Below are 16,010 nucleotides of genomic sequence, written 5' to 3'. Positions count from 1 at the left end.
CATAACAAACCTGTTTTGTGAATTGTGCACAAATCTCTGTGTTTCTAATGCTTTTAAATATATAAATTATAATTTTGACTGAAAATCAAAAGGGTCCAAAAAGTGCAACTTTAAAAGTGATCTTGAATACTTTTTTTTCCAGTTCATTTACAGTAGAATGTTTAGAACTGTGTGTATGACTGATGTGTCTTACTTTTTTTTCCTGCAGTATTGTAATGACTGTGTTGAATTTAGATGTCTTAGTAAGCCATATAGATTGAAGTAGGGTTCATGAGAGTCTGTCATATACATAAAAAAATCACTTGCACTCATATTTAACACTGAAGTCACTGAACATAAATATATTCTTGAAACACGCAATCAGCCATACCACACTTTCTTGAACACATCAGATTACATCTTTAGTAAATAGTAATCAAATGGTCTGGTATTATTTTGTAAATATCACATGTTAGAATTTCCTTTTCAAAATAAAAAAGTTTCTCTGTAAGTAAATAAAAAGAAAGGGGAAATGAGCTCATCATGTACATCTAAGGAAGGGCATTGAATCAAATCCTTTCAGCCAAAAGCTTAATTCAAAAGACTGATTTGAAAATGACATTAGTTGGCATAGTTTAGCATTAGCATGTTTAGCATGAAAACCAAAGGTTATATCCTTCTTTTCTGATAGTCTTGTATTTATCATGAGGGAAGAGAATAAACTCAGATAAGGTGTTACTCGTTTTCTTATCATGTTAGTTAACATAGTAGTTCAGTGTAGTATATTAATAATTATGCATTACTTTAATTAATTTCTCCTGGCCAGACACACACACACACACACACACACACACACACACACACACACACACACACACACACACACACACACACACACACACACACACACACACACACACACACACACACACACACACACACACACACACACACACACACACACACACACACACACACACACACACACACACACACACACACACACACACACACACACACATATATATTCATGTGTATATACATACATATGCATATACTGTATTTTCCAGACGAACTCATACATATGAATGCGTATTTGTGTGTATATGTAAAAAGTAAAAAAATGTACAATAGTCTTGAAGTCTGATTTCAGGACCAGTGAAATAGAACCACAGTTCTGTAGTATTATAAATCTTTCATATAACTGCACACAGAATAGAGCATACATCTTCACATTTTGTAATTTGAACTTATGGTACTTTTTCTGTGTATCACTGTTATTTTGTATATTTCATTCTCTCTCTCTCTCTGTCCCCCCCCCTCTCTCTCTCTCTCTCTCTCTCTCTCTCTCTCTCTCTCTCTCTCTCTCTCTCTCTCTCTCTCTCTTCTCTCTCTCTCTCTCTCTCTGTCTCTCTCTCTCTCTCTCTCTGTCCTCTCTCTCTCTCTCTCTCTCTCTCTCTCTCTCTCTCTCTCTCTCTCTCTCTCTCTCTCTCTTCTAATTCTCTTTCTCTCCTGTGTTTCTTTTCCTCACCAACTAAAAATTTGCACACCTAATTTTATTGTTGTGCTCTAATATATTATTTTATATTCACTTATGCTGTAGTTGACAGCTGTAGAGATTGTTATTTTGTAACCAAGTTATTTCAATATTTTTAGCATTCAGGTATTAAAAAATCAAATATTTTTAGTCTATAATGTTTATGGTAGCATATGAAAGCTTGTATGAATGCTTGTTGATAATATTTTGTTTATTCATTATACTTTTCAACTTGAAGGAATTATATGGTGATTTGGCTCATGATAAAGTAGTTAATAGCATTTTTTATTCACGTTATAATTTTGTTTTTATTCCCATCATCCCTTAGTTGTATTTGTTTTAATCATTGATATCTTTGTTTTGTTTGTAGCCTGCTTTTCAAATACGTTGTAGCATATATTAGCTTGCATATCCCTGGTGCTAGCCTTGTGTATGTACATTTTTCTGTTCCAGTTTGTCACATTTTAAGTTCATTTGTACATTCTTATTATTTATTTTGCCTTGAAAGGTACAGAAGTACACTTGCCACGTTCAGCATATTTTCCTAAGTTCGAAAAGTCCCCTTTCCTCCCCTCACTCATATTTTTTTATTTATTATTATTTTTTTTTTCTCATTCCTATTTTTCATTTATAAGTTATCCTATATGAGAATATTTGAAAAATAGATCAGCATTTTTTTTACTGAAATGATGCTTGCTTGACCGTGGCAAAGTTGTGTTTGAGTTTTGTGATATATATATTAGGTCTTGTTGCGTGATGCAAGACCCTCTCTGTCTCCTCCCCTTCCCCCCTCCCATATTGTTGCATAATCAGTGCATCTGCAGTGGAAGGCTAGCTCTCAGGCATATGCTTCGCGCAGGTGAGTTTTCGTGCATTGTACTTAGCTGCTTCTTATTCCTTTGTTGTTGACTGTTTATCCTTTTTTTCTTGTTCTTTTTCTTCTTTTCATGGCTAGTGATGTATTGTGGTAGTTTAGAACTTCTGATTTTTTTTCTCTTATTATTTTTTATTATTTTTTTTTTATTATTATTATTTTTTTTTATGGAAATGATTGTTTATAATGAGAAAGAGAATTAATTTGTTTTAGCTCACACCAGTTGTGAAACAATTCAAATAAACAGTAGATGAATAAAAATAATGATAATGGATTTATTTTGCAAGTTTTTCATTTTCATCTTTCTCATTCATACTCACTCATTTATATTTTTCGTATGTTTAATTTTAAGAGTTGATGAGATTCTAATTATATATTACTTATACAATCATGGACTTTCGTCAGTATATATAAACCATGAGATGTAAATTTTGACAACAAAGAAATAAATTTCAAAAGATATGAGCAGGAATCATGCTGCTTATAACTAGTTTTATTTTTTCCTGAAGACTTTGTGCATAAGGCAGTGTATCTGAGAATACACTTTATATAATATTTTGGAGGCTTGTTTCCAGGCGAAGAATTTGATATTCATTTAGTTCTGGCGCAGAAATGCATAGATGTTTTCTTATTTTGTAACTGGTATTTCATGAACTGAATATATGTGTAGTATGTTGTCTCAAAGGGTTATTTTCCAGGTAGCATTTTTTTTTTTTATAGTTATGATTTGTATATGAGTGCATACATAAATATGTGCATATATAAATACATGTCTATGTGTCTGTGTATGTATCTGTAGACAGATATATTCATAGGAGTAATTTACTTTTCTTGTTGTTTTCCTTTGTGTTAAGTGTTTTCTTGTGTTTGTAATAGAGGAAGCCTATACACGAGATCTTTAAAGTTACAATTTAATTATTATAAATATCTATATATGTGTGTGTGTGCGTGCGTGCGTGCGCGGGTGAGAGTGTGTGTGAGAGAGAGTGTGTGTGTGTGCATGTATATGTATGTATACAAGTATATATTTATGTACATGTATGTATGTATATATGTATACATATATGTGAATATATACACCTACACATAAACATATATATACATACATATATATAGATAGATAGATGGATAAATAGGTAGATGTATAGATATATAGATAGATACATACATACACAAACATGTACATATATGTGAGTATATATATATATATATATATATATATATATATATATATATATATATATATATATATATATATATATATATATATATATGTCTTGCTTTATATATATATATATATATAATTTTTTTTTTTTCATATACAGATATATAGATAGATAAATATAGATATAATTATATATATGAATATATTTGTTTTTAGTTTGCTTTGTGTTTTTATAATACAAAAATAGAGCTACACACAAAGAAACAAAAATTTAAAAGGTGGCAAACAAAAATAATCCACAGAAAACTTCCTACCAGGAAACTACCCCAAAATGACCATAAACTTCTCATTTGCAGGTATTATCTATAGAGTACAAAACTTCCAATCTTGTAATGTTGTAATGCTTTCATTCTGTCCCTAACAGAGGAGGATGACGTGAGTGCCTGTGGTTCATGTCCAGGCTCAGGACTGGACATGCACCTCCACAAAGCAAGACCTTTGGCAGCCACCACCAAGCTCTCTTTCTCACATCAAGCCAATCTAGACTCTGCTGGCAAGTTCACATCAGTGTCCCCTCCACCCTCGGAAGTGGTGAACAATAATAGAAAAGACATTATCTTGACATCAGATCTTATGATCAAGAGTGTTGAAGATGCTCATGACAGTTATATCACCAATGGAATGGAGGTGGACTCTCCCATTAACATAATCAATGGACCAGTGAAGGTAACAAATGGGTTCTTCCCAGAGCACTGACCTTGGGGTGATGATTGTTATTTCACCCTTTTAAAGATTTTGAGGTTCAGTCCATTATTGGGCATATTAAAGAGCAATTATTTATTTTATTTCCTTTCTCTCTTTTCTTTTTTATTATTGACTAAACAAAACTTTGAGTAAATGCAACCTGACATTTCAGATGAGGAAGGAAACTTTAGATATTAATGTATGTTAAGGACAGATAGTGATATATTTTTTCTTTTTTGTATTTAACCATTCAAGAGCATTGGAATTTTTAAAAATCATTTACTTTTTTTTTTTAAATATGCATTATGCAGTGTAACATTGTCTGCATAATTACAGTTTACTAATGAAGAAAGATAAGATACTTTATATTATGGCCTATAATCCATATATACACAAAATATTCCTTGTATTTCTTGCCAATGCTTATTCCATACAGAAACATAAAACCTGCATTAAAATAAAGCAGATAGTCTGTGTAAACACAGGAAACTGCATTAATTGATGGGAAAATGAGTAAAAGTGCAGTGATTAGACAGACACAGGTATTATGAACATACTGAGGCATTTAAACAAGTTCCTGTAATTTACAGAAATTAATTATACATAAGAAAATGTTGAAAATAATAATCTAGTGCCAGTAAAGGGATTTCCCTACTAACCCATCTAAGAAGTTAAAGGTGTCATATTTATATTTTTTTACAGGAAACCTAAGGGGGGTAACATGTATGAAAGAGGAGAATGAAAAGAGAGAGGTCATGTTGCTATGTTATGTGCCTTACCAGTCCTAAGAGTAGAAGTAATAAGTATGTATAGATTACTATAAACAAGTAATTAAAGAGTCATGAGTTAACAGGATCTTTCCAAAATTTGATGTATTGATCTGAGTGACAGGAAAAGATGTATCAAGTTATCTAGGTGCAGTTTGAGCACAGTTTAGTTATTATTAGTGCCTTATTAACTAGTTTTCATCAAACTTGACATGTAATTGTGAGTGCATTTTAAATTACGGGTAGCTTCTACAAATGAGATTTTTTGTAAATATGTACATTTTTTAATGCCATAAAAGATGCTATGTTATCCTGGTTAAGTTTTTTCTTTATAAGAAAATTGGAGTAGGAAATATCAAGAAAGCAACAGGAATCAGTTGCAAGTAATTAGTGAAATTTGCTTTCATGAGTGATAGATTTCTTTAACAAAGAGCACCAAAACAGAGACAGTTACAGTGGCATTAGTAGAATAAAAGAATTTATATGCCTTCTCCTTAAATGTGAGGACCAGCCATAATTTTCTTATGTGATATGACTGCTCATTAAGTAGATTTTAAATTGATTTTAAAAATTCATTCGCAAAGGATGAGGCAGGTTTACCTAATAATGTTGTAAATAATTTATCAATATTTTTAATGAATAGATTTTTTTCTTACTCAGTTGAATATCCATGAGATTAAGTAGCTTTATTAATGCTCTCACAATTCTTTAGCACATGTGTGTGTGACTCTTAATTATTTTTAAAGTATAACAAAACCTGGAGAATTACTTGGTTTATTTTGGTCTCTGTAAAAATCTACAGAGGATGTTCGTTTTCTGTAAAGACCAGAGATTATTATTATTTTTTTTTTTTTTTATAAAGAATTACAGAGACTTTTTTTTCTGTAAAGAACTATGGTTTTATTGTGATTTAACCTATAAAGATGAGATGTATTATGTTCCAAAGGTTTCTTCCAAATAGATGTTTTTCCTCAAAGGAATATTATGGTTATTTACAACAATGTGAGTTGTATAAAACTGTAACAACAGAGCGTTAGTGGCTAAAGTTCATATTGCAGTCATGTAACTTTACCCTTTCTCTTGATATCTCTTTTTGCTATAAAATTAAGTGTATGGTCCTGTTTTAACTCATGTATTTTGAAAACCTTTAACTGGATTAAAGGTTGGATTAAAAGAAATTATTTCAGAGCATTTACAGACTACAAGGCAGACACAGTATTAAAATTTATGATTAAAAGGATCTGATGAAACTAATCCAAGATGGAAATCCATGAAGATCCTCAATATATTAACATATTACATAAGGCAAAAAAAGAAAAAATATTTTTTTTATATACTTTACTTTACTTTGCAAATAACATTGTAGAACTCAGTGAAAGAACAACGGGATGTGCTTTTAAGTCCTTTGTGAGTGTAGAATTTATTTAATGTATTTATATAAATTTGAATAATAGAGAAAATCCATGGATTGATTTAAGTCTTTATACAAAAACATAGAGAGAAAGTGATTTGATACTTTTTTATTTCCTCTAAATTTTATATATGATAAGCCTAAAGTACTCTTTAATTCTCAATATTTTAGTATCAATTTTATTTGTTTTTTTTGTTAAAAAACGATTGTTTTGTCTTTGAAAAAATTAGAGAGAAAGTGTCATTTGCATGATATTATATATCTCATTCTTAGATTTGTATATAGATATAGGTGCATTATCTTTTAAATTTTTCAATACTTTTCATCTCAATTTGTACGTGTTTTTGTTTGTACAACAGTGTTATTGTTTAATAAAAAATAAATAAAAATTATCATGGTATTATATAATCTAACATATTTTATATATATGCATTGATTATTAATCATTATTATTATTATCTATTATTATGATTTATTATTATTAGTTATTATTATTATTATTATTATTAATTATCATTATTATTATTATCATTATTATTATTATCATTATTATTATCATTATTATTATTATCATTATTATTATTATCATTATTATTATTATCATCATCATCATGATTATGACTGATGACTGTTGCTCTTGTCCAGCATTTGGGTCAATTGTTAATGAGCTAAAAATAAGCTCAACATCACAAATAACCTGCAGGACAATAGAGATGTTCATTACATATATTTATAAAATTCTTTTTATTGTAAACTGTATTGATGATTTTGATAATTATCAAGGATCATTGCTATTAGTATTATTATTATTGTGATTTATTACTCTTTTATTATTATTATTATTATAATTATCATCATTACTCTATCATCTGAACTATCATAGAAATCATTATCCAGTATTGTATATTTCAGTAGCATCAGTATTGACATTTTCTTGATAAATATTTAGATACATATGTATATATATATTATATATATATTCACTGTATATATATGATATATAACTTAGCCACATTTTTAGTATGCCAACGTCTGTGTTATGGTAAATGACGAAGTTTAGACTGAGAAATTTTTATGTTGTATATTAGGTCTGATCCTTGACTGAGTGAGTAATTTACGGTTTTATGAGAACTGTATACCTTTCAATAAAAAATTTAGTAGTGTATGTATATTCTGATAAATTAAATGTGAAGTTTGTTTCATGTTTGAAGATATTGACCTCTTTTTACAAATAAATTATATCTATGTTTACTAATGATTACAGTAATTTGGAACAAAATATACTGGCAACGGCACTTGTTGCCTGATAACCTTGGAATTGAAACTGAATATTGACTTGTGTTAATGTTGGATATACTCTTGTGCTGGCAGACAAGCTTTAAATTATTGATTTTATCTCACTACCTCAAGAAGTGAGATTAAGAAGATCTGAGGGAGTTTAATTGTTGTTGAATTAGTTTCAGAAAATAATGTGACAAAAACTTTATTTTTCAAAGGAAAAGTAAAATACAAGTATCAATCAATTTTGTTTTATTTCATTTATTTAAATTGCTAATGTAATATAGCTTCACATGAAAAGGAGAGAGAAAGACATTAAAATTTATGCTTTACACTGTTTATTATTGCAAGTCATTCAATCACTTGAGGGATTATCCTTACTACTCCAAACTTGGTAAAAATACAGAATACCCTCTTTGACACCATTATTCTCTACTATTACCAATTAACTTTGACACTGAATCTATGCTGACTACTATACTCCAAATATCCAATCAATATTAAGACAAAAAGTAAGAAAAAGAAGAAAAAACTGGAAAGTAAAAGGAAATTTTTGTCCTACCAATAGAGGACAAAGCTGAGATCTTTCGTTTTGCCCCTACTTTAAGCATAAGCCCTCAAGGTCAACTAATTTTGCATGGTCTTGTCTTCTCCAACTTTTCTTTTCCTTCTCTTCTGCCATGCTGAACGGATGAAAGGTTGGGTTTGTCAGTCCAGAATGGTCTCGGGAAGCTTCTGGGCATGGTATTCCCTTGGTTAATTATCTAACCCTTACTCATTATAGGGACCCCGAAGGGTAAGGGTGATTTCTTCCCCACTATTTCAGGCTCATCATGGCCAATAATGAAGATTTCCTTATTAGGAGCAATGAGGCTTGCCCTTCGTCAACTAGCCTATCTAGTTTTCCATCCTCTTTGATCACAGCTCCAACCACTACTACTGCTACCCCCTCCTTGATGCTTGCTGTCATCTTAATACATTTCGAATCAACCAAACAGGCCATTGCTCAACCTTTAGAATACATCCCTTACTCTCTCCCAACATCCACAATCTCCTCTGGCACAATCATTCTCTGCCCCCTCCTCCATTAGTAAAATTCTTCATCCTCTACAAATTTTTTGAGTATTCTTTTTAGCTGCCCGTTGTTGCCATGGGAGAGGGATTGGGAGATTGAGACTGGGACCCAATGTTGGGGATCACCCCTGCCTTGGGTCTGAGCCTCGATTCAACTAATTTTGCATGGTCATTTCCCTTTCCCCTTTTCATTATCTTCGCTTCTCTAACTCCATCAACTATCCATTTCTTGAGGTATGAGAGCTGTGTTGAAAGGATGAAAGGCCTACTTTTGTGGCAGTCATGAACGGCCTGGGGGAGCCATGGGAACATTATTCCCGTTTAGCTGTTTAGTCCTTGCCCCTCAAGGGGACCCTACATATCTCAGGCTTACCATGGCCAGTAATGAAGACTTTGTACCATTAATAGGAGCATTAAACTTACCCCTTTATCAATAGCCCCACTTATTTCAATTCTTGTTCCCCATCCCAGGCTCTCATTTGACCACAGCTCTGAATACTGCTAGTACTACCCCCTCCTCAATACCTACTATCACATCAGCCCAGTCCAAATCATCATCCAGTTCAGTACTCAATCTCCAGGAAACATTCCTCCTCTTCCAACCCTACAACTTTCTTCATCAGCTACCCTATCCTCCCTTATTACCATTCTGCATCCTTATTATCCACTACTCTGCAGTACTACCTTTCACAACACTACTCACTCTTCCACAAGTCCTCTTCTTTCTACTACTCCCTCCTCTAAATATCTTGAATACCATTTAGCCCAGCCAAATGAGATCTATTTTTCATAATCCCCCCACAGCCTGTCTTCTAACAACAATTTCCTCTTCCAGTAATGCCTCCAACAAGTAGGGAAAGTTTCCTTCTGCAACCCTAACTGACTTCACTGGCAAACCCATTCCTGCCCAACCCCATCCCCTCCCTCAATAGGAACTGTTGGGGAACATCTCCCCAACAAACTGCTCTATCTTTGACAAGGATTGGTCAGATTGTGAAGAAAACTTACTCGCCTGCCTCCTGGATGATGATGTAATGCTACACCATCCTCCCTAGAAGCTGTCGTAGGTCTCCCACCAACATTGCCAAAATTACTTTATGTAGACCTCCCATTTAATGTTTACACTGGTGGAGAGTCCCTCCCTGCCTAACCATATCAACTTTCCCCTGTCACTGTCAGATCTGTTGGCTTCTAGGCCATCTTGCCAAAAACTGCGGTTCCACAGGACAATGCCCTCTCTGTGCCCAAACTGGTTATAATTGATCAAACTGTTCTGTACAGTGTGCCAACTGTGGCAGTTCCCAAAATGTATTTTATTGGGGCTCCCATACCTACAAGTTTGAATTTGAAGTAGCAAGTCTCAGATTCAAACTTGGCCTCACTTTATGAAAAAGGCAGACAAGAATCACGTCGACGAGGTTTCTCTCTCCTTCCCTACTCCAACAATTGCTCTGCCCCTCCCTTTTCCACCCAAGAGTTTCTACATCTCCCCCAGCACCTCTTCCTCATCCCACTTCTATCCCCTACCTCGCCCAACCCATCCCTCAACAAACACACTAAACGCTCAATCCCATCTTCTACCCCATCCTCTCCCTCCACCCCTCAAACATGTCCCCTGCTCTCCCTCTCCCCATAAGAAAACCTTTGTTTCTCAGATCTTCCCAACCAACTTCACTGCAGAAACTCCTGAAGACATTCAAAACTATCTGATCATGACCCAAGGTAACATGCCTACACCTCATCCATCCTCCTATCTTTCTACTCCCATTCCTTCTACACTCAAAGTAACTGCCGACATCTATCCTCCTCCTATTCATGTTCCCCCTACACCCCTCCCTCCCAACACATTCCATTCCCCCCTGCTTCAGTTGCAGCATCCCCTCCTCCTTCCCTATTATCCCTCCCTTCCCCCTGGATGTGATCCTTCATCACAGCAATCCTCTTCCCTGGATTCTCTCCCTCCTGACTTTCTCCCAGACTCTGTGATCGAATTGCTCTTCAACCCCTCTCTCCTTTACTAATCTCTACCTTACCCTACGGACATCCTTGCAATATTCCACACAATTTCCTCTGGCAACTTTGATCTAATCCCTACATTCCATAACTGCTATACGACTGTTGACATGTAGCACATTTCATAATCAACTATGCCTCTCTTTACCCGTTTCACTATTACACCCTTCTATATGCCCTTTGATGCTTAGCACATATATTTTGATATGTAACCATATAACCCAGCTAAGTAGGATCGATTTTTTCCCCAATTCTCCCTACTCTAATAATACCCTCCTCTTCCAACAGTGTTTCCAAAATTTTTAGTTCTGGAGCCATTCGGATCGTTTACACCTTGTAACAATTACATCCGAGTGCATTCTATACTCTGAGTGACCTCACTGGCAAATCTATTCCTGCCCAGATTCACTCCTCCCACAATACTTGTACTGGAACTGTTTTCATCTCCCTGGCTAATTGTCCTGTTTACAAGGACTAGTCAGAAAGTGAAAAGGAACTGTTTGCCAGCCTCGCTATGATGCAGTAGCAGTACAGTGCAACACTATTCATCCCAGAGGCCACTGTAAGTCCTACACAAATACATATTGGCAGAGAGCCCCTAACATCCTAACTCTACCTCCCTCTCTTCCAGTCAATTTCTTTTGCCATTTTAAATCCAGATACTCCAATTTCTACCACTTCCCCGGTGCCTGCCCCTTTCTTCTCACTTTACCTGTTGCACCAGTCACTTTTAGCGTTCCACCTCATCCACCACATTCTCTCCTACACCTATCTCCTCTACCCGTCCTCATAAGAAAACCTTCTTCTCAGATCTCTTCAAACATCTCTCCTCAAGAACTCTTGAGGACATCCAAAACTTCCCAAAAATGCCCCTAAATGCTCCTCTCCCTCATCCACCCTCTAATATCTAATCTTATTCCCTCTACACCCAAAGTGACTGCCGGTATTCAACCTCATCTTCCTCGTGATCCCCCTACTTCCACTCTCTCCCAACACACCTTATCTTCCCTCTCTCCATCTGCATCACCCCCACCCCTTCTTTCCCAATTATCCCTTCCGCTCCCCCCTGGATGCGCACTTGACTCCATTTTGTCACAACAGTGTCCTCTGGATCCTTCCCCTCCTGACGTTCTTGATATTTCACCTCCTACCCCCGGTCCCTTGTCTTATTCCCCAAGTTGTTCTACTTTATCGACTCCCATCTCAATCCTTATTACCCGTTGATTACTCCATAATGGTAACCTCTGCTTTTCCTCACGTCTTCTCTTCCCCGACCGCCCAACCTATTGGACATCCTCACGGGATCCCCTACTTTTTTCTTTAGACAACTGGTTTTCCTTCCTCGGACACACAGATACCGTCCATTTGATCTAATCGCCCTTAACCCCGTAACCCTCCCCCTTTTACCAATCCCTTTCTTCATTTGCTCACCCTCTTTACCCTTTCACTACCATACATTTACAGTGTTGTACAACCTTCGACATCTAACGCATTTTGTTCTAATAATTAACTAATGTTTACCTTTTTTTCGCCACAATACTTTACTATGGTGCTATACGCACTTTGATGTATAGCTCATTTATTTATTTTAACCATTAACCATTAAGGAAATCTTTGTGAGGCAAAGAGATCATTGGTATAATACTGATTAAGTGTCCTATACACTATAGGCCGCACATGCTGGAAGGTCCAGGAAAAGCTAGTGATTTCATTTGAATAACGCCTAAATGGTTATGATAAAAATAACTTAAAATCCTTTGAAGATTATGGTAACCCATTTAACGAAGCAAACACACGGAACATGTCAATATATTGACCAAGAACATGGAATGCCTATGTTCACGCAAGAAATCTAAAGGTAAACATATATATTACAAATAGATATAATGGTTCCCTTACGTGCACAAATGGCTTACACGGCGTTTAGATTCATACATTTCATTTAAGTATTTTAATATCAAGTTAATAATTCACTCAAGTTATCTTGTAATTCATTTCGAGCATCGCATCAGCTAAATAATATTATTCATGTGGAAGGACGGAACATGCTTTAACCACATGTGTATATCTATTGATAAATTTATAGACTTAGAAGTGTGGTGAACAGTAAGCCTTGGCATGGTCCAGATCTGGCAGAAATAGACGAAACCTCATCTCAAGGATTCCACTTCTTGCTCCCATTACCCCACTACCATGCCTCTCCAGCTTACCTGTGTATGTGTGGGGTCAAAGGTTACACCCAGACACCAGAAAAATACAGTAGTAGATTAAGGGAGGGAAATGATGTACTACAAATAATATATTAATGAAGTACTTTGGGGTTAGTCTCGCCTCTTGGGGACTGGCAGCAAACAGTGTGATCGACCCTAATGTGTCAACATAAGGGTAAGGATGAAGAGGATCGGCTTCTCAAAAGCTGGTCCATAGTGAAGATGGGGTATGACCTTGGCCAAGGAAAGGAAGGTCAATACAAAGCAAAGAAAAAAGAAAACTTAATCACCATGAAGTAATATGAACCATGGCCTCTATGCTGACCTACCCAGAGATATCCTAGATATGATACTTCCCCGCAGTAAAATAAATCAATAAAATAAAGAATAATTAATACACAATTAAAAATAAAAGGAAAAAATAAATACAAAATACATGCATGCATATCCAGTGATAAAATACATATGCATACAAGTAGCGGGGATTGTCTAGACTATTTGCGTCCAGGCATCTCGCATGCACCATCACCCGGAATCGCTGCTTCCAAAGAGAATAGCTATCAGTATCAGTAGCTAGGCATTTCACATGCACACAGCAACATGTGAAGGAATAAATTGGATAGACCTAATTCTGACCCTCAAAAGGAGTGGAGTGACGAGGAGACAAGTGCTTCATAAAGGCCTAACCCCAAAGGAACTCTAAAATATGTACATGAAATGCCTCGTAAGAATAGGAGACAGCCCATGAAATGTAGCTGTAATTCTCATACAGAAGCTAATTTCCCACCAGCCAGAACATACGCACCCGCAGGTATTGTCTTCCCTCTGTGATCAGGGAAAGCTGCTAGTACACACTACCCTATATGAATAAATTCTTTATCAGTAAAATATTGGGTTTGTACACTGGAGGATCGGTGAAAAAAGTTCTTCCCAGAATATATTGTAGTTAAATCGCATAACATAACTTTGGTATATTCATTACATCATTCGAAATTATAGAATATCAAAATTAACAAGGTCTTCAGTTCGACAATCGGCTCTGACAGCTTAAAGAACAAATGTATGGAAAGCTAGCTGGGTCATTTTCTTTTGACCTGATGTCAAAAAATTATCAGTGCCAAAAATTATCAGAAACGTCTTACACGGCTACCAGGAATTAATCTGAGAAATTTAGCAACTTTGGTATTAGTCCAATAGTCGAAGTGCCAATCGAGAAACCATAGTAAAGGTTGCACAGGGCACTATGTTACAAGAGTAATCACGAGCATATTATGCTGACAAAGAACCTGGGCGCATTATTATAACTATAAAAATTATACACTGAAGGTGCTTTGCATGCTAACGGTTTATGAACAATCTGCAATGAAGTCTACTGGCCTGGCAATGAGAAGGAACTTGCCTCACACCAGCCAGCCCATCGCCTTCCTTAATTATCGCAATGACATGAGACGACGAGCACTTTGAGTATAGCCACACCTTCCTCATCGTTGCCGTGACAGTGACAAGTGCCCTTCACTACAATCAGGCAATGAAAGTACGAAAACCCGCAATACTTTCTAGATTCTGGTGTTTCTGTGGTTTGTGGCATTGGAATTGTCTCTCAATGCTATCCTCGATTAGTTACATTATGTGACTGTTTAGGGCGCTTCGAGCCAAAAGACAAGGATGGGAGATGAACCTTGATGAATCCGCCGCCCTAATCCATAGAAACAAAGAAAGCCAGAGGAGCAATTTCAGTTGAGACGTGAAGCTTAACCGCCAAAGCCGAGGACAGCGCCTTGCCCGCCCTTATCTTCTTTCCAGGTCCTGCTAGGCGTTTTATTCAGTGGTGGCTCGCCCATAGAAGCTGCTGATCTGCATTTCCCCCAGAAGTTCACTGCCAGGAACATTGCGCAATCAACCTCACCTTAAAGTACTATCCAACTAACAAATATTTCAGTCGAGGTGAGAGGTCATCCTGTTCGATTCCTGTGTACCAGCGGTCTACTATTACTGCTACGGTCATTTCGGGCCAGTATGATTGGTACTTCCCAAATATGTCATCACATGCAGTCAAATACCTTTTGCCATTTGTATCTACCTACATGTGTGAGAGTAAATTTTCATGTTTGTTGCACATTAAGTCGAAACAAAGGAATTGATTTGCAGTAGAAAATAATATGCGTTGTACACTGCAAAGTACCACAGCCAACATTGAAAACAGAATCCAAAAGTCTGATGATTAAATTTGAGGGTACGATTTGGTTGTATAATCTTACATAATCCAAAGACTCAGTTTGTTTGACACAATTTTCACGGCAAAATTATAGATAAACATTCATGGAACTTCAGGAATTTATGATTACAAGAAAATATTTCAAATCAAAATACTAGTTTCTCAAAGAAGAAGAAATGTATTTAAAACCAACCAATATGTTTGTTGTGTAAGCTTACTTTAATTTGGGTTGGTGGTCCATGGCCTGAAACGAGTTAAGAACAATTAACTTAAGGTATATGACTGACAGCTCCACATACAATGTTATTTTCCTCTATCCTGTGCTAGATATTAACACTATCTGGAACTTCTTTTAATAGAAATGCAATGAGTTTGGGTTCTGCTCTTCCCTTGTGGTGTATGATCCTTGACCCAGACAAGCTTGTCGAGTAGAAAGTCTGGGTCCAGTTTTGTTGGTTGCTGAAAGATGACTGGTTTGTTCAACCAACCCCTTCACTATAGAGTCAAGATCTGCTCGGCATCTTCAGTCTGAACCGTAAGATATGGTCTTCCGGTCTTTCTTCAGCACTGGCTTGAAATTACAATAATCTCAGACAAGCTGTTCTGTTCACCTCATTGTTCTCCCTTTGCAAGACAGTGGGAAAAACATTTTTTATATTGTTAATACTGACAAGATTCTGGATCTCGCAAATCCTTACCACAGTTGTGTTGTCAATTTTTATTCCCACGTTCTTCTTATTTTA

The 16,010-nt window shown here is 35.7% G+C and overlaps 1 protein-coding gene across 1 annotated transcript in view; it reads left to right on the top strand.

Annotated features, from left to right (window-relative positions):
- The window catches only part of LOC119583479 (TRPL translocation defect protein 14-like), a 101,035-nt gene extending 93,038 nt beyond the window's left edge, over nucleotides 1-7,997 (top strand). The window contains exon 12 of the mRNA XM_037931990.1: nucleotides 3,980-7,997. Within this exon, the coding sequence (XP_037787918.1) occupies nucleotides 3,980-4,311 (332 nt within the window). The 3' untranslated portion in view covers nucleotides 4,312-7,997. The remainder of the gene's footprint in view (nucleotides 1-3,979) is intronic.
- Nucleotides 7,998-16,010: the final 8,013 nt, after the last annotated feature.

The sequence above is a fragment of the Penaeus monodon genome, chromosome 2, assembly GCF_015228065.2.
Source record: "Penaeus monodon isolate SGIC_2016 chromosome 2, NSTDA_Pmon_1, whole genome shotgun sequence".
NCBI lineage: Eukaryota > Metazoa > Arthropoda > Malacostraca > Decapoda > Penaeidae > Penaeus > Penaeus monodon.
Note: the sequence above shows the minus strand (reverse complement) of the source record. Positions and strands in the feature narration are given on the sequence as shown.